The sequence below is a fragment of the Aulostomus chinensis genome, chromosome 1 (assembly GCF_037954235.1).
Source record: "Aulostomus chinensis isolate RoL2024-O1b breed Wild chromosome 1, RoL_Achi_v1.0, whole genome shotgun sequence".
NCBI classification, from domain to species: Eukaryota; Metazoa; Chordata; class Actinopteri; order Syngnathiformes; family Aulostomidae; genus Aulostomus; species Aulostomus chinensis.
Genome location: NC_141320.1, coordinates 64,240,261 through 64,264,452, shown reverse-complemented (window position 1 = coordinate 64,264,452; position 24,192 = coordinate 64,240,261). Strand labels below are relative to the sequence as shown.

Here is a 24,192-nt window from a genome sequence, read left to right as displayed (position 1 = left end):
CAGACTTCGACTCCCCAGCTCTTATCTACCATCTGCTGCACTGACACGGTTCTACGTCTGTGATGGTTAATTATGTGCTGCACACGGGGTGAAATACATTAGCAGAAGTGTTGTTCTCTGGTTCGGGGGATCAAGTCGACCTTTAATTCTGTAAAAGCCACTACACCACTGCTCAGAAGTGACTTCAAGCTGAGCCCCCTTTTTCCCCCCCCGTCAGGAGTTTAAGAGGGAATTTGACTTCTTGAAGAAATCAAGTACAATAAAAATGTTTTAAATGTTTTGAAATGGAAAAGAAATCTGGCATGAAATTCTTTGCAGGTTGCTGAATGCGTGAAACACAATTTTCCTGCAACCTGCCCGTCCACATGTGCAAGAAAGGTTTTTTTTTTTTTTTTTTTTTTTACAAATATGTTCATAAGCTGTTAAAATATGCATTTCAATTAATTCAAAATCGACCCCACAAGCACATCCTCACCGTCTGGCCTGCACTTGATCTTCAAAAGTCCGTTTGTGAGCTCAGTTTGTTGGATCACTAATCAGAGCAGGCTGAGGAAGGCAGCTGGAGGTAAAGCTGGACACCTCACGCCTCTGGTGCTGCACCGCCCCCTCATGTCCTGGAGTGTGGAATATAAACAGGGTCATGTAAACTCTCATTGTCTTAAGTTATGGATTTAAATAGAATGTTGAGGTTGCTGTATTTTAACCAAGTACGTGCGTTTTTTGAACACTGTACTTTTGCTAAACTGTATGTCAAAGCCAATATTTGTTCAAAAGTACAATGCGTTTCGCTCTGTGTTATCGCTTCCCTGTCAAGGAGAACTTCTACGAATCCCTGCAGAAGCTGCACTGCAACTATGTTTCCTGGGTGAAAACGTCACAGGCTCTGAAATCAGGACGTGCCGCTCATTCGCTAACTCTATCACGGATCTGAATATAGATATTTCATCTTGGCTGGATGCATCTTGCCTGTGATAGTCTTATGCATATTCATTAGCCGTGATATCCACCAGAAGGTTATTATCCATAAATGTCACTCTGTAATTAATTAATCCTGTCTGCTGGTTGCTCTCCCTGCCTCATTAATGAGCCAAGTCAAGCTGATTGTATTCATATTCATGTGTCCAAATATACAGCTCTATTTTGGATTCAGATGCCAGAATATTTCACTTCATTAGCAGCAGGAGTAGCCGCAGGGCCATTTGATGGGCAGGATTTCCTGTCGGCGGCGGTTCGCACAGGATCCCATTTGTCTGTTTGGGTTGTTACAGTAATAAAGGAGCACATGGCTCAGGAGTCAGAAGCGAGGGAACGTCTTGGTCCATGAGGCAAAGTTTACTCACATTCGGATGAGAATCACCTTCCACTGGTAATGCAGTCCAAGGAGACAATTATGGGGGTAATTTTGAACTGTTTAGCAAATTGATTTTTAAAGCTACCCCAGAGGCACATCTATTACTGTTGGTTTGAGTTTTAATAAAAATCCAATATGAATTTGCACAAAGCCAAGAGGAGTAACTCTAGCATATTAGGCTAATAGAGAAGAATACCACAGCTCACGAATGGCTTGCAAATAGTTTGACATTTACCCCGCCATGCACTCAATTATTGTGAGGGAATTTTATCCTTAGGCTGTGCTCAGTTATGCATGGTGCTTTCTGCAAATGGTAATAATCTATACAGGCTTTAAGGGACACTGAGGCCCATGCCCTGCTGATATGTGGCCAAAGTGTGTGCTTAGCAGGCTTCAAGAGATAGCATCATAATTGGAAGCCCACATGTCAAATAACCCCGCACCGTACGGTGTTCTTGAGAGAAACGCTAAAGCCCCTCTTGCTCGTCTGATAGGAACATCAGCAGGACATATTCATGCAAATTGAATGAGTGAAGCAAGAGGGGCTTCCATTGTGTGTCCAAGGTGTCTGATTTAAATCACCAAACATTAAAAACTACCAGTGTGAGCTGGTTCTTATTTGAATGCGCTACCAATATCAGACAAAGAGCGGACATGGAAATACATATTAGAAACTTGCTGCTTCCGCCAGCGCCGACAGTTACAGTTTACTTCAGTGTGGAGTCTCCATGTTCTCCCTGTTCCTGCGTGGGTTCTCTCTGGTACTCCGGCTTCCTCCCACAGTCCAAAGACATCAAGAGGGGACCAGGTTAATCCAGACTCTAAATTGACCGTAGGCGTGGCTGTGAGAGCCAGTGTTTGTCTCTATGTGTTGGCCCTGCCATGGACTGGTGACCAGTCCAGGGGGAACCCCGGCTCTCACCTGAAGGCTGTTGGGATAGGCTCCACCTCCCAGCGACCCCACAGGATAAGCGGAAGCAAATGGATGGATGATACTTTCACTTATAAATCATCATTTGCTAACAAACCCTGAATTCTTGAGTCATGACTACAGCACTTTCACCTCCAGACTTACGAGATCGAGGCGGCCAGAGCTGAAAGTTTGTGCCAAATTTGAGGAAATTCCCACACTAACGTTCCTGAGGTATGGCAGTCACGTGGGTGAATAATCGCGCCGAGTCAGGAACGAGAGTGAAGAATTTCAGGACTTCAAATGAGAAATAACACACAGCTCAAAAAACAAAGTCCTCCTGGTTTCTTCTTGCTCTCACTAAGCTTAAACTCGTGTTTTTAATTCCCCAAAACCTAATTTGAAGTATAAATGGCTTTTTACTGCAGAACAAAGTGCAGCGGCTCATTAATCTGAAAGAAAGAAAGGAATTACAGCGCCATGATTTGCTAGCATTAGCAATCTTTACCCAAGATTTATGTTCATTCGACATCTGAGGAGATTTTTACATTGGGAATTGAGAGCTTAGTGTGCCTGACTGACTTTCAAAGTTTTCAATTTAGATTTTAATTTTTATTAAGTAAACCATAGTTTAAATCAGTTTGTAGCACAAGTGAACAGTGGTCATGCTGTTAGCTTTGAGCGCTAGCTTTCGTTTAGCTCACAAACAGGCTAACAATCTGGAGGATCCACAAAGAACAAAGTGCCACAAAATAAAGGGTTTGTAAAACTGACACTTACCTTATGGACTGGGATTCGCGTTAGAAGAGTATTTCAGGAAGCAACTTCGTTACATTTAATGTATTTCCTGTTGAAACAGGATGTTGCGATGTGATATGTTGGCTTTCAGTTAGCTAATTAGCAAGCTACATTTCTGGAGGCTAAGCTAACATGACGGTGTCCAAATGTAAAGTGTTTATAATTCCAAGACTTCCCTTGTGGGCTTTAAGACACTTTAGAGGAGCTTTTCATGAAGCAACGCCTCGCAGCTCGCTAAGCTACAGGACTGGAGGCTAAATTAACAGGAAAGTGTTAAATTGCAGCCCGAGATAATTTACCTGGTAGAGTTGTTTTTAAACTCCTACTCACGCTGGGAACACATTCCAAAAATGGGTGTACTTCCTGCGACTGAACAACTTGGACCTTGATTTTTTTGGGGGGTTCGATTTATAAACATAAGGTGTTGAAATCACTAGATGACGAGGTTTTAATCAGATTCCTGATTTATTAAGTTAGTAATTCACTCTGGAGTGACAGTTGACCATCGTCCATTTAAACACTTTGTGCTGTTGTTTTATTTTTCAAATTAATACTGTGACCAAACAGATAAAATTCATATGTTTCCATGACAGCAGCTCTTGCAAGAGTGAAGTAATTACATCACTTCGTTGTCAAAGAATGCACCAAGCATCACTAATTAATGATTCCTAATTGTGTGTGATTATCTCAGGCTGAATTGTTCCTTTAAGCTCAGCCAGCGGCAGGCTACTGTCGCCAGCATACATTTCATTTTAAAGGAGAAGCACTTTAATTATTAGTGGAAAACAATAATAATGACAATAAGGGGGTAAACAAACGGGTTTTATTTGTCACAGATTACAAAATAAAAGCCCATATTGAGCCATTTTGTCCACAGTTGTTTGATTCCTCTGATAAACGCCAAGCTCTACGGTGGAATTCCCCCTTTGGTGCGTTGAAGTGGTCTTTAATGCGACAAGGAAAAAAAAAAATCTATTTCACAGCTGACTTATTTATGCACCGACTCAATTATATCTCCGGTAGCTGGGAGCTTTATGACGAAAGGCCCGAGGAGACGCAGCGACCAGCCCACGTTGTCCCGTCAAGATTTTCTGTCCTTATTTATCTGCGTGGAATATCAAGTGTCCTTCCCAGCAACACACCTCATGTGTTTCGCTTTTAAAGGCACTGCATCACTTTGAAAGAGTTACAAGCTGAAGTAATTTAGGCCTATTCCCTCGGAAAATCCTCCCGGTGTGTCCTTGAACACTAAGCCTGCAGTGCGAACAGCCATTAAGCTCTCATTTGTCATCTGGATTGTGTCTCAGTTCCCTTCAGAACTCGCTCATGGGGACCTCAAAAAGAAAAAAAGACCCAAAAAAAGATGGCATGAGAACTCTTTTGTAGCTTATTTTCTTTCTTTTTTTTGGAAAAAAAGACAAAAGAGAGGAAGCTAAAGCAACTTAATTTCATTCCTCGACGATTTATGTTTCCACTTGTGCTCCCTGTTGTTCGAGAGCGATGAGCTGCCGCCGCTAAGCTAATTGAAGAGCAGCTGACGTGTGCTCATCTGCACCATCCAAAACTTGAAATTGGGAAGATCCCAGCTCCACTTTACACCACTTAATAGCTTCGTATTGTCTGTCGTGACATGAGAGGCCCTGATGGAGTCCCTCCACCCCTGCTGCTCTCCAGGAATCCGGTAACATGTCACTTCCGAGCGTGTTCACCTCCTCTCCTACGTCTCCAGGGAGTTAAACCTTCAAATACTTGCATCCGTCAGTCTCTCTGCTTCAGTGAGCGTGAAGCCGCACACAAAAAATCATCAATTACCTCCAGGAAATAACCTGCGGGTGTGGAAGTACAAGTCATCCCCAGGTGGACGTGGCTGGGTCAGGGGTGCTTTTGGGTTTCCTCCTGGATTTTAGTTTCACAAATATGTAAAGATTGGGATCAGAAGTAAAGAGCAGAGCACCGCTGTTGCTCCAAATGCATTCAAGCCAAATCATGACACAAAGCATGATAATTCTTGCCCCACCCCAAAAAAAAAAGAATTATTTCTGCACCTGAATTCAAACTTTAAATCGCCTGTGAGTGAGTTTGTTCCTCAAGTCTTTCTTTACCCAATTTGATGAGAGGACAGTAGGCCTCAAAACAAACGTCTGCCTGCAAAGCCAGGAATTAGCGGTCCGTGAGCTCTGTAATACCGTGGAACGACACGCTGTTTGTCTGTGCCTCTCTAACAGAAATCATAGTTACTCCAGATAATCCGCAGAGCTTGAATTACTCAGGCGGGCGAGTTGGAAATGAAAGAGCTGAAGGCAGAGGAGACGAAAGCGACGACCCGGCGGTGAGGGGAGGTTGCAGTTGCTCCGTCAGGCCTCCAGGACACACACGCAATAGGTTTAGGTGAGGAACACTAAACATGAACATCAAGTTGCTTCTATTCACCAAAAAAAAAAAAAAAAAAAAAGTCTTTTAAATAACTGACTTGTGTGTGCGTGTGTGTGATGTAATACTGCAGCGTGGTGAAGTCTTACGTCTCTGCTGGGTGCCATCAGAGGTGCAACAGGGGTGAAAGTTTCCAAAAAGAAAAAGAGTGTGACATTACTTTTTTTTTTGCCTTGACAGATATATGGCATCATCATTCGTGAATTAGAATTAGTCTCCCCCCCCCCCCCCCCCCCCACACACACACACACACACACACACACACACACGTCTGCTGTTTCACATATCTTCTTCTGTCAGCTCAGAGAGTCGGACCTCTGCTGGGAGACTCTGAAATCAAGCAGATTAAGAAAGTGGAGGGTTCTACCTGCCAAAAAAACAACAAAAAAAAAAACCCTCACCGCTGGATTTGCTCGTGTTCTGCCCGTGTGGAAAATCTCCACTTCCTCGCACGCTGGCAAACTTTCAGAAATTAATTTGCATGCGTCTGTCACTGTGGAATTCTGTGTGCGAGAGGAGGTATTTAAGTGCACGGCTGCTTGTGTGCACGGGAGGAAGAAAACTTCAACAATGGTACGAGGAGATTTCTTCCCAGAGTTCCCAAACTTCTCTCATACTTGGGATTAAGGTGCTGTCAGCCAACAATATCACGGGACTCTCTGCAAACGGGAAGATTAGGGGAGGAATAGCACCTGAAGGCTTACCGCGCTATCTTTTTCTCAGGTGCCGTGTGACTTCCCGGCAGCGTTCAGTCGACTTAAACGTAGCGTTTGCTTATGCGTGTGTGTGGCCCGACAGTGCCGTCTCACTTACTTCCTGCGCTGAGAGAAAGAAAAAAAGAAAAAGTGAAAGCTGACAAATACACCAAGAGATTCAGCACGATGACCTTGACCTTTGACCACCAAAATCTTCCCAGGAATTCTCTCAAAGACTGACGGACAAACCAAAACCCACTGATGCAGAGGCATTAAAAACAGAGGCTTGTTCTCTGTTCTTCTTCTTCTCCCTCTCTCCCTCCCTCCCTCCCTCCCTCCCACAGAGGCCGATATCTCTGCATCTCTTCATCCAAATGAGACCGAGTGTTTGATGTGCACACATCCTTAGAGAACCTGTGGGAGATGGAGCTGGAGTTTGTTCCTCTTGTTAAGGGAGGCCCTAGCAGCCCGACTCCAGCAGGCAGCTCGCCGCTCCGCTCCTCTCGCCGGCTCACGTGGGAGGCAAACATCTGAGGAACATTATCTGCTGACTTCAATTGAAGAATAAAAAAAAAGGAGGGGGGGGGGCAGCTTTATTCAGAAACACAGTTGCTCCTCATGTCGCTCACAATTCCTTTTAATTCCTCCTTTTGAACGGAACTGGGTTTTTTTTTTTTTTTTAATCGTTAATCTCGTGTTTCGAGGAGGGGAGGCCAGATTTCGATGCAACGCAGTTACCGTTTTAAATGGAGTAATAGAGGCTTAGGAGTGACCTTGATGAAAATAGCAGCATGTCCTCAGGAAATGATAGAAAAAAAATTAAAAAAAGAGCTCCACAGACTTCAACAGAGAAAAAAATTAAAAGCGATTAAAGTTGTGTCTTTGTGGAGTAGCTTGCTTTTATCTCATTATTGCACCACAAAAGCAGAGCCCATTACAATGGCAGGATTATAATGACATGTTGGCCCAGTATCGGTATCTAACAGCTGCATCTTCCCCCTCGTGGTCGCCAGCACGCGCAGACATTCACACCTTACTTTCATGTCACAGTTTGCTAAAAGTCCCCCACAATCTCACTCAGACGCTTTTGAGGTTTTCGTTGATTAAACTGACCCTTTTATCGGGTTTCAGGGATTTCCGCCTCCTCCGTGTTGGGCTGGTAAGCAGTCATGAAGGACAGCAGCTCACTCTCTTCTACCAGGACATGTTTATTTACAGCGGCAAATGACAGGAGTCACAACTGTTCCACAGGTACATACAGAGAGACATCAATAGTTCCCACTTCCTGCACAAAGCACACTCAGCGGGGTCGGTCCAGGGGACGCGGGGAGCGTGGGGACAAAGAGGACACATACTGTACACTGAGATCAAACACACCTGTTTTACCCCCTAGAAGAAAGGACTGAGGCATGGAGGAGACAGAGAGGACGGTCGGGGGGAGAAAGGAGGGAAAGTGGGGGTTGGGGTTTAGACTCATAGTCAAATACAAAAGAACATGTACAAATCGTTTAGCCCCCCAGGCACTGTGCTCCCATATTTACAGTCATCAGAACAGGCAGCAGAACCACTCCATGGCAGGACCATCCATTGACATAAGCAGGTACATGGGCTCGCTGTGAGAAAACAAAGCCAGCGATATGAGGTCCGATGAAAACCGAAGGGGCGGGGAGGGAGGGCAGAGGCGGGGCCGGGAGGCGGGGGGGTGGGGTGTTGGCAGACACTCGTGTAGAGCGCTGCAGTCTGGGGAACTGAATCACTGTGGAGAACTGCATAATCAGGTTTCTGGAACCTCAACGTGAGGTCACAGAGACGCTCACTCTCACATTCACACTGGTCACCACCTACATCACCTGCAGAGCCACATAATGCATCACGTGTACTTCAGTATACACTTTCATAGTATAAATATTCAACAAAATAACATAAATAACTGCCAGGATGGCAAAGTTGATAACTCTCTTTAATTTATATTTGTCATGAGGACACTCTTATTTTGAAAAATGGCCACAGACACACAAGTTCACATACACGACATGCAGATACATTCAAAAGACATACATGCAACCTGAATATGAAGACATACAACAAAGTGTATTCACCCACTCATGCATGTATGCACGCACTCAAACACCCACACACACACACACACACACACACACACACACACACACGACGATGCATTATTGAAACCAGATTTCTGCAGCCGCTAACTTCAACCTGACGTCTATTGTACTACACACGTGTGTCCAGTGTCTACAACCCACAATCCTAACACAACGTTTCATAGAAGTCACGGCGTCACAACAAAACGTGATCCCCAGACACTTTTTTGTGGCAAAAACAACAACAACAACAACAAAAAATTAAGAAAGAAAAAGGGGGGGGGGGGGAGCAGCAAGGTTGTGATCTAAAATACATTTGATGGTTTCCACTGCTGCGACAGGAGGTAATTAAGGTAATTACTGCCTCCGCTGAAACGCTGTGAAATCACTTCAGGGCATGGATTTTCTTAAAGGACAGCGAATGACGTGAAAAAGCAACATTACACCACCACTAAACTTTGGACCAAAACACAAAAAAGAAGAAAGAAACAAGGGGGGGGGGGGGAGAAAAAAGTTCTTCATCAGATCATCTGAGGAGAGAACAAACAACCAAACAAACAAAACTAAACCAGCCCATGCCCGCATTCTGAAAAAAGACACATCCTTCTAGGTATATTTACATAAAAGCTCTGTAAAATATTCTTTTTTTTGTCACCTATGTACAACACATGACAACATCAGAAAGAGAAGCGATCCGACCGAACAAAAAAAGGGTTTTAAAAAAGAGGCAGATCTGAGACGGGAATGAATGAAGAAATCAACGGTGATCATAAATGACACACATGTTGATTTATTTCTTGACAGCGTGAGTTTACTAGATTGTTCCCGTGCCTCCAGTCCTACGCCATTAACTGCTCTTCCCGCTTCATCGACAGCAACATGGAACCATTCAAGCCGCCGCGAGGAACGCCCAGCGGTGCCGCTGACCTCCGGCAGCGCACAGATTAAAAAAAAAAACATGTTAGAGATGGTTAAAGTGAACATTATTCATTGTCATTATTGTATAAAAAGGCTTTTTGAACAATGAAGTGAGTGGTATGCTACTATAGTGTTTGACTCAACACTGCTGCAACACACTTTTCTTAGTTTTTTATGAGTATTTTTGAGTTTCCCTGCAACACAAAAGAAAGCATGGTTTTCATTCATTCCATATTCTTATTACTAATTAATGATTCAGTTTGGTAGCTCCACCCCCGCCCTTCAAATTCTCCTCATCCGCTCACTTGGAGAGCTAGTTAGCTCGCGAAGGTAGCTAGCTGGAGTGCTCCGGCTGTTAGCCACTCACCTGGCTATGAAGGCATAAAGGGCTTGCTGTGCTGTAGGCGTGGAACGAGGCCATGGAGTTTTAAATCACCTCGATATTACACAGTAAGGGTTGGCCCATGCAGACACTTTAACAAAACAAAAGAAGCATTCGCCACATTAGCTTTCTCTCTCTCGCTCTCCTTTTTTTGCATACAAACATTTGTTTCTGACTGTGTGAGAGAAGTTGTGATCTCGAGCTGCTCGCTGTGTGACGGCGTCAAGAGACAAGAGTCAGTGAAGAAGTTTGGACCATCCAGAGTCTCACTCAGACATGTTTGGCTTTTGTTATGAGGCTAGTTAGCATGAATGCGCCTATGAGGCTAGTTAGCATGAATGCGCCGGTCATGCCGTCATTCACCTGGCTGTGGGAGGAACAGCCACGAGCTGCACGGACTCTCGTGTGAAAAGAAATCGATCACAGAACGCCTAAAAATGAAATGACACAGAATCTGAGAGTTACTAATAATTATGAGTGATTAGCATTGTTAGCGGCTTCGATTTGCCCTTATAATCTCATTAAGTGATGTTTGGCTTTTGTTACCGAAGCGAGTTAGCATGGACGCGCCAGTCAGAGCTGCGTGGAAATCTTGTGTGAAAAAGGAGCAAATGTAACACAGAAAGAGGAACACAGCCAAAACGTGACCATTAATAATTATTATTAATGATTAGCTCCCCTAACATTCTTATCAAAAGACTTTCGGCTTTTGTCACTGAAGCTAGTTAGTTTGAAACCCAACGCTCCAGCTGTTAGCCATTCACTTAGCTATGAAGACATAAAGGGCTTGCTGTGCTGTAGGCGTGGAGGGAGGCGATGGAGTTTGGAATCACTGTGATACTGCACAGTGAGCGTTGGCTCATGCAGACACGTCACCAGAAAGAAAAACACACATGAGCAGCGTGAGCTTTGTTTTTGCATTGAAGCTTGGTTTCTGATTGTGTGAGAGACCTGTCGCCGCTAGCTGCTGATGTGAAAGGAAACAAATGAACCACAAAGTCAGAAAAGTACACAAAAGGTCAAGAAAAATAATGTACAATCATTAATCAAGAAGTGTTCCATTGTTGTCATGTTTGTAAGAACATGATACATTTACCATCAGGGCGTGGAACACCCTCTCCTGCTCTCTGACTTCGCTCTAGTATTTGTATGTACACATGCCTTTCTCTGGAGCATCGTTATAAACAGATGATATTTTACTCCACTATTTTCCAGTGTTGTAGTTTCTCTGGGTTTTGGTCTCGTGATCCGAATGTTCTTTTGGTGGCGAGGCGACCGACCCTTTTACGCTTTGCTGTCGTCCGGCTTTGTGTGGATGCTGTTGTCACTGTGCACTTTAATCTCAATCGTATCCGGCTTGAGAGACTCTTTTCCATTTTCTTCCTTCAAGGGTAGTTTCCTGGAGGAAGAAGCAGAAAATGGACGTGAGCTGTGCAGCTTGTAGGCTTCATATCTCGGTAATTACACATACAATTAACACGCAAACAGAGTGACCACTAGAGCATGTTTTTGTGTGAAGCAGACACAGATGTCAGCTAAATGGGCTTGATGGTTTTTCGCCGCAGTGTGTGTACTTTCCTGCTTTAGAGCCCACCAGTAATCACCTTTTTGGTGCATGAATAATTCGCCCACAATGGGAATAATAAAGCTGATTTAATTGAAGTGAAAACACAACAGGGATATTAAACATAACAGTGCCTACAGGCTTGAACACAGGGAAGAAGAAGAAGAGGTGGATTATTCAGATTCATGCCTCTGTTGGGCCAAACAGAAGACACCAGACCTCAATTACTTCTTAGCCTCCTCTCAAGTTTCTAGGTGGCAGGAGAAGAAGAGGAGGGGGAGGGGGAGGAGGAGGAGATCCAGCAGAAAGCGCGCTTTCTCCTGAAAATTAGATTTACTTCATATTAATCTCTAACATGTTATAAAAGTATATTTCATTCCCTGACAATTGCTGTGCTGCTCAAAATGTAACATCTAAAGCAGTATACAACTCAAAGCTCAATGGCATGATGGTTTCATGTTATTCCACTGTTGGACAGATGGTGGCAGTAGTGAGTGTGCAATGAATGGCGGGAAAGATGACTTCTGTAAGCTGGCAAACATCAAGTGGACATCGAGAAATGAGATGAAATGTTCCGTGTGTGTACATTGAACACGTTTGCTAGGCCTCAAAGCTTCATGCTACATGTTTCAGAGTGAAAAATACAACTTTTCTTTAGAATGAGCAGTGATGAACCACTGCTTGATCCAAACCCGGCTTCTGGTTGGGTTGGCGATGAGGGGAGACATCCTGCAGAAAGAGCCGACTCTATAAAGTTAGGCTTTAACACCAACACGCCTTCAGGTATAAAACGTCAACAACTCACTGACTCATCGACTCGATGCTTCTGGTCAACCTCAGAAATATTCACAAGGAGGTTTACTGACACGAGGATTCCAAAAAGAGTTTCGGAAGTTCAACTTCCAGGACATGCAGATGCACCATCTGGTCTCACTGGGCTGTGGGTTTCTTCTGGTCATAATTCTTTTGACCACTAGAGGGCCGCCTGGACTTCAGTAGCCAGAGGAACCATGACCTTTTCTAAACCAAAGGGGGATTTTGGAGCCTAAATCCAGCCCCGGTGTCTGCGGTGTCCCGTTCTCTGCAGCACCTCATTAAGACTTCTGTGCGGAGCAGGAACATGAGATGTCACCTGTGATCCAGGAACGAGCGCTCAAGATTATCAACAACTCTCCTCTTTTCAAGGATGAAACGGCGGCGTTTTCGCGGAGAAGCCTCGCCGCTGGGCTGCCTGTTGTTCTTCAGTCCTCGTGTGATCTCATTTTCCTGCCTGATTCATCACAATCACTCCAAGGCTGACACGTCTCCCAATTGGTTTTGATTCAAGGAAGAAAAAAACAACAACCAAAATCATATCATGGGTGTGTGTCATTGTGTGTGAGCCGTTTTGATTGGCTGCCTGCCTCTTGTCAGCTGCTCGATTCATCACATCTTGCGGGAGTCTTGTTTGAAGTGATTCAGCAGAAGGACATCACGGCTTTATCTTTATGATAATGTGGCTATAAGATGGAAATCGAACCAGTCTGTGTTTTCAGCAACGTGATGTATGACAGCGCTTATCTGCTTCCCCTGCACAAAGCCACTTTACGCTGCTGCAGTTAATACACAGACCAGCACGCCAGGCATGTGCCGGATGTGTTTGGCTGATTCAAAGTACATGGTGAGTATGTAAAACTACCAAGTATGCAAGTGTCTGTGTGAAATGAACAGTTGCTCCTGTGTGCTTTCATATCAGATACAGAGCCCGGAAAGCTGAAGGGACGTCTCGAGACAATTGGTCCTTCAGTAGACGCTCATTTCTGCGTCTGAACATCAAGAACAAAAACATTACAAAATGGTTTTAGCACATCAAGGTCTCTTTCTTCCTGGACACCTACTGGGATTGGTGTACATCTAATAAGGGGGATCAATAAAGAACGCTGGTATTCACCACATGAGTGTCGCTGTTTTCATTCAGTGCGTATTTTTGACAACGATCCATGGAGAGATTAAGAAGGATTGGGATCAGTATCGAGCGACCAGCGGGTCAGCGTTAAAGCACAATAGCTGAGGGCTATTCATTTCCTGAGTTCACAGGGTTCGTCGTTTGTTCCAGCTCCAGCTAATCATCCAAGACCAGGAGAAACCGCTCCTCCCTCCCAGTCGGTGGTGCCCTCCATCCCACAAAGAACAACACACACACACACACACACACACACACACGGGATTCAGGGTACATATATATATATGCATGTCTAGCGTCTTTTATACTCTCATTTTTTATGGGTTTCTATACATACTAAAAAGAATGTATTCCATGTTTGTAATTCCTGAATCTAAATATATATATATATAAATTCACACAGGGTTGTGTTTGTGTGTGAGAGAGAGAGAGAGAGAGAGAGAGAGAGAGAGAGAGAGAGAGAGAGCGAGAATAACTCTTCTTCTGTCTTTAATTTCCAGCAGACTAGACACAGTAGAGATGTTCTGCTGCCCTCTACTGGTTACTCACAACTCTCCATTTATAAGTCAAATCCACACTTGGGGTCGAGGGAGCAACGACTATAGTTTCAATTTCAACTTCAATTAAATTCAAAAATTGAAGTTGACTTGAAACTTATGACCTCTTAATTTTTTCCCATCAAAATGAATTGCATTGGTACACGGTGCATGCAGTATATATCATACAGATCAGGGCAACTACGACTTGACCAGGAATGATGGCTTTTAATCACAAGTTGAATTTTAAATCAGCCTGAAAGATTTAGTCATTGAAATCTACAGTTCTAGATTTGATAAATGTCTTCATTGAAAAGTTCTTTTGTCTACCTCAGCTGGTGTCCAGTCTCGTTTTGAATTTCTTGCTTCTTCATCTGTATGTGTTTGTGTGTGTGTGAGAGAGAGAGAGAGAGAGAGAGAGAGAGAGAGAGAGGCGCTGCAGCCCTGTGTGATACTCTTCTACCTAATAAGCCCAAATAGTGCGATTTGGCCAGAGGGGGTTCCCGTTTGCTTGATTGGTGGATGCTAAACTTGCTGCTCACTGGAACCAATTTTATGTCCCATTAGCTTCATGCAAACTCAGATTGGACTTTTTGTTTTCGTGACATATGGGAAGGTTTGGCTGCCTGCTGTTGCCTCTTTCTGGCCTGAATCTATATGATAATTTGGATTTCATTACAGAGGTTCAGACTCAGATGGAAATGGAAACTCAAAGTGAACTGAGCAGCGATTCCAATGTCTCCCACTCCCACTGATTCATTTCTTTTATCAGAGTATCAATGAAATATCATTTCTACAAACCGAATCAAATCTTTACGTTTAATGACATGAAAACAGATTGATATACTCATGCTAACGCTTCCCATCTACTGCCATTCATTGAACGAAGCTAGCTAGCGTGGCCCTCAGCTGCCTGGGAGAAGAGACAGGTTTCTATCGTCTCTTCCGGCTCTGGAGAGGATGATGAATCTTCCTATTCCTCTGAGAAGTTGCAGTTGCACCTCATCAGACATCATTTCATTTTAACGGAGCAACGCTCTCGCTTGATCTCAGCCAGCTGGGTGTCAGCGCTGCTAATAATAGCGATCGCAGTTGTGCATCTGAATCGAAGGTGCGTCTGCAGGATGCTTTCCCTCAGGTGATGCTCAGGAAGCCACTGAAGGGCCTGACAGATGTAGAAATCTATTTCTGGATCAGCGCCTGACAGCTTAACAGCAGGGACGGACTCACACATCCCTCTACTTGTTACACACAGCCGATCAGCTCTGTTAACCTGCCCACAATCATCTTCCTCACCCACACTAGCCTGAGCTCTACACTCTAAAAAGCTGAAGTGAGTATTGACTTTTGCCACTGTGAGCACGGCTGAGTCTTTCAACTTTTCCAGAGGCAACAACAAACCTCCCGACTGATCCTGGCACTATTTGACGGATTCATAATAGCGAGACACCTTCTTCAATCATCTGCTGCAACGGCTTTGACTTTGAGTACAAACCGTCCCGCTGTGAGGGCACTTGGCAGCTGGTCGCTTCCTGCTACGTTTCGTCTCCACAATGAGGGGGAAGAAAACAGGCGGTTAAGATTGTAGGTGACCTGGTTGACCCAGAAACTGGTGTGTCTTAAAAGTGAGCTGCAGCAGCCCTCTGGTTTCCTCCCTCTGAGATGTTTACTCGATCCTGAACTGACCTTATTCTCTGCTCAAGTACGCTCCCACCATCCTAATTCAACTTTCAACCATAACAGGCTCGAAATCAGATCTGATGAATAAAACACTAGCATATTCAAGACAGGGCCATGGTGGAACCATCGATTTCTGGTCTTTCGTAAATGTTCTCGAAGGGGGATTAGCTTGTGTGAGTTTTAGCAATGAGCTAACGCGAAATAGTTCGTCCCGACTTCACCCGACTCTGTTGGGCTGCTCGACCTCAGCTGTGCGTGCCAAAGCAGCTCTTGTCTGACCCGCCGGGTGTGAAGAACACAACAATCAAGTGAAAAAAACAAACAGGCTTCATATTGAAATATTGTAAAAGAAAATTAAAATGTTGTCAAATGTTGTACCGTTCATGCTGTGTCATGTTTTGTGAGGCAGTTTTACAACACAAGGTTTGCTTTCCTGATACATTAACATCCACATAAATGTTCTCTCCATGACTCCTGCCTCCAGCTCCCGTCCTGCTGTAGGACGGGCACTGCTGTACGTTTGCTGCACATTAGTGACGTTCTGAGTTTAAATGATCAACTCACGCCTCCATAAAAAGTTGTAACAGGAACATACAGCAGCACAGTGGCTGTAAAGGCCTGGCTGAGTGCTCCTATAGTACCCTAAAGCTGCGGTGCATGGTGCATGCTGTCTAGGCCGGCGAGTCGCTCAGCCCTCCAGCACTGTGAGCTTAGTGACTCAGCAGAAGTCTCTCTCCCCCCCCCCCCACCCACACACACACACACCACACACACACCACCTCCTCTTCCTCCCTTCAGCTGACACTGGGCTGGCAGACCGACAGTTTCAACACAGAAATGGCACAGCTGACAATCCCTGTGTGTGTGTGTGTGTGTGTGTGTGTGTGTGTGTGTGTGTGTGTGTGTGTGTGTGTGTGTGTGTGTGTGTGTGTGTGTGATAGGTAAGGGATTAAATCCATAACTCTTGCTGTGTCATCACTGGGAAGTGTACTCTGCTCTAGTCACATGCAGATCTTTGAGGGCTCACTCCAACCACTGCATGCAACAGCACAGACACAGAAAGTGTGGTGACACAGGAAGTGGATGGGAGGACACATTTTAAAGAAGCACATGCAAACAGAACTCACTGGACACTGGACGCACGCCACTGATGACTGAATAAGACATTATCAGAGACATACTGTGGTTGAAAAGGTGCTCGGGCTGCTGTTGTAGGTGTACCTAAATGGTAAAAAGAAGTCTCCTTTTCTCATTCAAAGTCAAAAAAAAAATAAAAAATTTAAGAGGATTCTGCAACAATTTTTAAGTTGGAGGATAAAACGTCATTTTTACACTAAATTCAAAATTTTTTTGTACAGATTGTGTTCCTAACCCCCAGGGGTCCATATACACCCACAGCAGATGCTCTCTCTGCAAGCATGAATGACCTGATGACTGACACACACTCATCCGCCCCCCGAGGAATCAGAACTTTCATTAATTTAGCTCAAGTTAGAGACAAAAGATTCAAGACTCACAGGTAGGCGGCCTTGCCCTCCTCCATCTCTTTGCCCTTGCCGCTGGTGGCCGTCTTCTTGCTGCACAGCGTGCGCGTGATGCACATCAGCAGGCCGCAGTGACGGAGGAAGAAGCAGCTGACGTCCACCAGCACCAGCAGCAGCAGCAGCGCTCCCAGGCCCAGGCCCACCACCGCCCCCAGCCCCAGGCCGCTGAACAGGGATTCTGCTAAGGCGGTGAAATACAGACGCAGACACACAAACGCAACAAGAGAGAATACTGTTAGCAATTCTTCTGTTCGGTTCATAGGGAGGTCAGGGTCGGGTGGAGAGCAGCGGGGAGCCACGGAGGTCGGTGAGATGCCCGCTGAGGAGGGGTGTGACCTCTGGAAGGTCCTTCCTACGCCCCCCTACACCTGCACACGGAGGGGACGACTATCCAAAAGGTGCTGAACAAGAGCACACGAGAAACTTTTACAGTGTTACTTTCACAACTGCTGGAAGGTCAGTGCATTCCTCCAGAGTCAGTTGGATGGGTTCCAACTCAAGAGATAAATCCTAATCCACAGCACCTAGCTCCACGCAGACCCGAGTCCCGGTGCCGGCAAATCCACTCCAGAACCTCGCACCTTTACCAAGTTTCCGCACGGAAACATTAATAATGAGACGTATTAAAAGGAGGGAACAAAAACAGCCCTTTCCCTCTCTTTGCCCTCAGGCTTTTCACCCACTTTCTGGAGCGTGTGCCACCTGTCAACACCTCCACAGGTGCTCGACTTTACTTTTTCATCTCCACTGTACCACCCTGCAGCTCAAACTAGCAGGACTCACATGTCCGCCGGCTGCTTCTCCTTTGGTAGCTCGCAGCCCTAAACAGATTCCAGAAAAGTTTCAGCTGGCAACAGCCAGTCAGTTCTCAGGAACAAGCGGCTTTTAGTGGAATGTAGTGAGACAACAGTAAAGAGAGGCTCCCTGCAGACGGACGCGGACGTATAGATCGGAGCATCGCAGCGATCCAGGGGTTAAGCAAAGAGAACATCCACTGTAAGATCAGTGTTGACAACTGGAGGTCAGAGCCTGTCAGGAGGAGCTGCTGACGGAGGAGGGAGAGTGAATTAACTTTTCTACTTAGGGTTGTTCTCATGGAGCGAGAGAAGCGCCGTCAGGTGTTAACTAGGGGCCGTGCCAGGGCTGAATTCCTGGCACCTCCACAGGCGGGGGGTTACACAGGCCTGGCGGGCCATGAGGACATCAGTTGTCATTTTGAGGCCACAAGATAGAACTTGTTCCCTTAATTTCTATTAATTTGTGGCCACAAGATACAACCAAATGCAAATAAACAGTAATTGAGGGAAGAGGTCTTGTTTCTCAATGCCCCAAAATATGCAATTAAAAAAAAATACATCACAAAATTGATTCTATAAAATGCAGATTTTGCTTTTGTTGCTCTTCCACCTTTTAGAAATGTTTACAAATTTGAAAACTAGATAGTTTTTGCTCTTTTACTACGAAAAGCAGCTTCAGGGAGTCAAAAAAGCTCGACATGAATGTGACCCATCATCATTATTATCATTATCATTTCAAATAAAACTGAATAATCTAAATGTTTGCTGGGTAAGTCTCTGTTTGATCATGTGACCTGTAGGATTGCCAAAAAAATTGGATAAATACTTGAAAAAAGAAGTGGATTGTGTGGGACTGTGGCTTTAGATAGATGCAATCAATTTGATTACATTGTTTTAAAACCTGTCAAAGCTGCTCATCAGGAGGAAGAACAGGAGGCGGAACCGGCAGAGCAGAAGTATTTCTAATCCCAGTCCCTCAGAGAGGAAGACGGAGGCTCAGAATGGGATTATTTAGCGGTCGCATTAATGCGGCCTCTGTGAAATACGTATCCTCATAATTGTGTTTGGGCCGTTAACCAACACGCACAAGCTCCTGATACACATTCGGAGTGAATTATTTCATTTTGCCATTTTCACACGTGCGTGGGAAGAAAGCTCTGGAGTTTTCCGGTTTGCTCTTGGAATGAAGCAGCTAACTTCCAGGGCAATTAAAGGTGCACACGTCACATCTTGGCAGGAGTGCAGGGGGACAAGGACGCGGTGAGGAAGCTATTCCCACGCCGACTCCTCGAGGGGAAGCCGTCACCTCCCGGAGAGTTCTTCTTTTCTACTCCTGTGTGTTCGAGGACAAATGTCAGGAAATGCGTGACTCTACAAACACTCCTTGGAAGTACGCTCTGTGTTTTACAACCCAAATGAATCTGAAGTCTGCTACTTTGTTCTTGACTCGGAGCTGTGAGTGCAGACAAAAGAGTCTGGCAGCGAGTCAAAGCACAGCGAGGCGAGAAGAAGAAGAAGAAGAAGAAGAAGAGGAGGAGGGGAAGAAGAAGAACCTTGTGGCAAAGGAAGTCTAATTAAAACCCTTTGAAATTTCAGTGAATCCCGGGATATGGGATTTGAGGACTGGATCAATATTTTCTCACTGCCACAGGCTTGTGTTTTGTAGCTCACCTTTACAAAGTTCAGCGGAGTTAATTCAGCGACTGCAGTTGCAGTTTGAGAGGTAGCGAGCGCCGCCGCAGCTGCCCTGAAGCGAGTTCCAGAGAAGGAACCGTACACTCCTCTCCGTTTCATCTGCTGTGGACTTTAGGTCTCACATTGGCTTTTATATTTTTTACATGCCATAAAACTTCTGTCCTTTTTATGCATTTATGATGCTGCATAAAAGCTATCATCATTTTTGGAAGGATTCCTTCACTGAAAACAGAGCGAACCTCAAGTTTTGAACCACTGATCACAAATTAAAAAGTGTTTGCTTGTAAATGGAAAACTAATAGAATAGTTTCCATTTGAAGTATTTTGATGTGCCAAGATCCACAATATTTGCACCCATAAAGATTTGATTAAAGCGTCATTTTTTTTGGGGGGGGGGGGGTGGCGTCGTCAAAAAGTCTCCATAAACATCAGATGTGCAGCAGCTTGACAGTTTGAGGTTGGATTGATGCACTTGTTTACTTACAGGACATTTTGCCAGCAGCTTTATGATTCCAATTAAGTTTCTTTTTTTTTTGGAGGAAAATAATCAGTTATCGTTTTTTTTTTTTTTTTGAGAGGAAAACACAGGACGACACTTCACAGTCATTGACAGGACAACATTATAGATAACAAATTAACTCAATTAAAAGTTAAATTCTTGTGTACAGAAACCAGAACCTGTAACGATTTGTAATGCAATTTAATTACTTTGACATAATAGAGCCTGCTGTCCTGGAATTATGGGTTAATTTAGCTTGTTATCTTGGAAGAACCAAGGCAAACAGCCAGCTAATTAACCCGCCAATGTCAGGAACATGAATAAGTAACGGGTGTGTTCGCCAAGGCTGGATGTATCTGTCTTTGTCCTGTTTAGAACTTTGAAGATCAGTGTTCATATTTACAAAAATGGTTGTGGTTTTCCAAACGGCCCTTGAATAATTATTTAAAAATGAAAAAGGGTTCATTTTTTGTTGTGTGTGTGTGTGTGTGTGTGTGTGTGTGTGTGTGTGCGAGCGCACGCGTGTTTTTCCCCGTTGTCGTTGTGCTTTGTGATATTTTTACTCAGAGAACTCACGTTTTCTCAGGTGTTGTCTTGTTTTTGCGCTCCAGGGCCGACGCTCCATTTACTACAATAGGCAAGGATAAAGCTGTCAAACTTTATCAAATGTGTTCTTAACATATACGGGAGCACCACACAGTTCACCTCTTTGCCTTCTGGATTCATAAGCTGAGAGGGAAAAAAAAACCCCAACAAATGGCATCAGATGCAGCGAGAGGCCTTCAAGGAGTGTCACTGTGAATATGTCGGCGTGTATTCCTAACCAGCCTGTGAAGGATCAGGCTGGAACTACATTTCTTTGAAAAATATGCTTCTACATCTGAGGTACAGCGACGCAAGGTTGCCTGCTGGGTGCCCTGGTGCCTTTATGATTTGTAGAGTTTGTGCAAGGAAAAGAATTTAACGCTCCAATATTGTCTTTAGTGTGGCAGCCTGGGAGTTGTTTTTTTTTCCTCTCTCTCCATCTCCTTTATCCTGTGAGCCAGAGACAAGATACTCTCCTTCATGAGACGGCTCAGATCTCCACATAACCAATTAAACGCATGCAAAGCAGCTTAACTTTAAATTTAATAAACAGCGATGAGACACAGCCAAACAAACAACTGCGTGGCCACGAGTCAAACTGTTCTCCAGCTCGACGCCAAGATGCTTTCCAATGACTGATACTGTTAAGAGAAGTGTGATGTTGAGAGCTGAGCAAGAGGAAACGGTAGTATCACTTTTAACTGATGCAAGATGTTGAAAAACAGGACATTTAAAGGCTATTCTCTTTCATAAAATATGTTAATATCTAGGCCTCCTGGGGTCTCGTCTCTTGAGGAGGAAAAACGCATCCTGCTTCATCTCTAAATGTTTGACATCACCTTATTATTTTCAGGCTTTTCTGCTGGAGGTCAGTCTGGTGCACACATGCACTCACAGAGTACACAGATTTCAGGCTGAGTTTAAGGACAGAGCATGTAATACGGCGCCATTTCACATCACACACACACTCTGAAACGGCGAGGAGGAGAAAAAAGTATATCTGCGACTTCAAAACTTGAATTTTGGTCTGAACAGGCCAGAGGTTCACTTTAGGACCAACAACAGCGTGTAACAAGTGAAGATTTGTGTGCAGCGGCTGCCACGCATCATCACGAACCTAAAATATCATTCCAAATCAAACTCAAGACTGATTCGGGACAAATCGGGATTTGGTCACATTGCGTTCTGCCTTCTTCAGAGCTTTAGGCGTGACTACGGAGGCAAAACAGCGCTCAGGAATGGTTGATGAATGCATGAAATGTGAGGTTTTAGCAGGAGCGCCCGGGTCTGGTGTGTAGCACGGCAGTAAGGACAGGGGTTCTGCGGCGTGACATCGATGGTCTATCTCTGAGTCAAGATTGGTTCCGAGTTCGGTTCTGTAACAGAGGAACCGAGACGAGCGTTGAAGCGGCTTCAGAAACTTGACAACCGGTAATCAGGAATCGAGCTGCGCACCAAAGCGCTCCGGTTTCAACTTCAGCTTGAGGACGATTGTATCGGCCATGTTGGGATCTGGGTTGTTTTTGTTTTTTTGTTTGTCGTTAAGCGAGAAGTGAAACAATATAAAACTATAAAACCTCCACTTCACTACAACTTTGTGTTTCTCCAACTCATTTATTCTGCACGACTTGATTTCCCACAAACTCCCCTAAAACATCATTAATTCTTATTTCCCTGCTCTATTAACCCTTTTACCGACTCCGTCTGATTACTTGTTGAAATATTGGCCCATTAGCACCATCGTTCCATTCCTGGAGATCTAAATGTGTTACAGCCGGAGTCATTCATACACATCTCACTCTGACAGTACAAACTCATTAGGCCTGAGCCGTGATTGACTGCTCCTCGATTGGATCTGAGAGGAAGCGACTCGATTAATGATGACCGAACGGGCATTAATTGACTGGGAAGGCGGCAGGTGCTCATCTGCGGCGGGATAAATATCACCATTTGTGGATGTGAGAGAGGATACTTCTTCTCTGAGGGGTGCTGAGAGTGAAAGTTTGTCTGAGGAATTAAAACATTTAAGGCCCGCCTCGCTTGTATTTGCCCGTTTCCCAGCAAGCTGGATGTGACTGAAGTACACTCGAGAGGAATTCATCTTAATTTACAAGAATATAATGTCATTATCAGTCAAGCTTAGATGAATTCCAAGAAATCGGATCCACTTGAGTGTAATTGCCGCCGCGTGATGTTTTCAGGAGTAATTTAATCGTATCTACCTTCATCTTGAAAGTCAAAGTCTTAATTCCGAGTGTAAAAGTGATGCCTCAAACTTCTAATAGTTTTTTGAGCTTTTTTTTTTTTTTTTTCCTTGCAGGAATCTTGCGAGGCCGCGGCGTCCTGGGTTTAGCTCTGCCCACAATGATTAGGATTGGGCGGTTTTTTTTTTCTATCCTAGAAGCTTGAAGAGAAGCTAGAATCTTGTCTGTGTTTGTTGTATTTTTCATCTAAATTTAATAAAAAGAATGGGGGGGGGGGGGAGCCTGATCCAAAAAGAGTCGATCAAATGACGCATGTAAACCTTCAATACTGAGGCCGGCGCTGGAGCTGCTGCTCTCCTTCGTCTCGGCAGGGCGATTGTTGCATCTACAGAACGCTGAAATATTAAATCTTTGCTCAGAAACATCATCAATAATCTGGCAGCGCGCTTCATGACTTCACTCTGTTCAACGTTGCTCTTAAATCCAACGAGTAACGGTGGATTACAGTGAAATCCCTCAAGATTACAGGACACTTTTGTCTTTTCTGTATTCCTAGCAGATGCATTTTACTTTGTTGTGCGGCCAATTTAAGAGCAAGCGCTTCGTTTCCATCTGGAATCTTTTATTGCAGAGACTTGAATTTACTGCGCTCAATAAACACCACATATCTTGATTCGACGGGCTGGGAGCTAACCAGTGATTTGATGTAAACTCACCTGGAGGCTGCAGTTAAAAATCTTAAAATCTTCTGACAAAATTAAACGTTTTGTCCTCAGAGAACCCGGCTGGTGCTCCGTGTACACGACGACAGGCTTGATTGTCATGCATCTTTTCATTACGCTGCTTTAAAAATAATGACTTTCATCCTGAAGATTTATGACACAGTTGATTACTGTAATGCACAGCTATAAACGTAGTCATTTCCTGCTCTGATTTGTAGCCTTCACTTCCAGGAAAGTTGCAGGAGGTCTTTTCTGGAAGTGCCTCGATGGTAACGATGCCTGTTTTAATCAACACAAGAATAAGTAGCAAAGACGAAGCAGAAAGAGCCGGTGTAGGAGAAGCGTTAATTGGAGAGTTCAAGGGGACAGTGCAGTGATTTAGCAGGTGCACAGAAAGCAAGGAAGGTCAGTTGATTAGTGGAAAAAAAGCAGGAAAGAGGAGTAAATTGAAAAGGAAGCAGGGGAAGTATTTTATCAATGGCGTTTTCCAGGAGGCGAGAATTTGTGCAGCCTGTTCAAGCCCGAATGGAAGTAAGAGAGAGGGAGGAGTGGTGCTGAACACACAGCAAATGCATAAAACATAAAGAGACTTGAGACTGTGCGGTGGGAGAGACGGCGCCTATAGAGGGTGTAAACGTTTTCAGGAGGGATCAGCAAGTGAGCAGGTAAGCGAGGGAGGAAATAATAAGAAAAAAAAAAAAGGCAAAAGTAATCTTAATTCTCCACAATCCAATTTGACTCCGTGTAGCTTAACATCTCCTCAAGATTAGTTTATATAATCTGTCCGTGATCTCACAGATAAAAGAATGTTGAGCCTTCACGAAGTGAAAATGTCAGA

At 44.4% G+C, this 24,192-nt stretch overlaps 1 protein-coding gene and 1 long non-coding RNA gene across 5 annotated transcripts in view; both read right to left on the bottom strand.

Moving 5' to 3' along the window:
* Positions 1-3,438, bottom strand: part of LOC147272732 (uncharacterized) — a 49,232-nt gene extending 45,794 nt beyond the window's left edge. For all 3 annotated transcript variants that reach the window (XR_015115965.1, XR_015115964.1, XR_015115963.1), the window contains exons 1-3: positions 3,359-3,438; positions 3,042-3,108; positions 476-614 (exon numbers count right to left, since the gene is read on the bottom strand). This is a non-coding gene — a long non-coding RNA (uncharacterized LOC147272732). The remainder of the gene's footprint in view (positions 1-475; positions 615-3,041; positions 3,109-3,358) is intronic.
* Positions 3,439-9,904: 6,466 nt separating this feature from the next.
* The window catches only part of ncam2a (neural cell adhesion molecule 2a), a 213,870-nt gene continuing 199,582 nt past the window's right edge, over positions 9,905-24,192 (bottom strand). Inside the window, exons 16-17 of one of the 2 annotated variants that reach the window (XM_086200425.1) lie at positions 16,826-17,033; positions 9,905-10,985 (exon numbers count right to left, since the gene is read on the bottom strand). In XM_086200425.1, coding sequence (XP_086056551.1) covers positions 10,871-10,985; positions 16,826-17,033 — 323 coding nt within the window. In that variant the 3' untranslated portion in view covers positions 9,905-10,870. The remainder of the gene's footprint in view (positions 10,986-16,825; positions 17,034-24,192) is intronic. The other variant, XM_086200434.1, reaches the window with a different exon arrangement.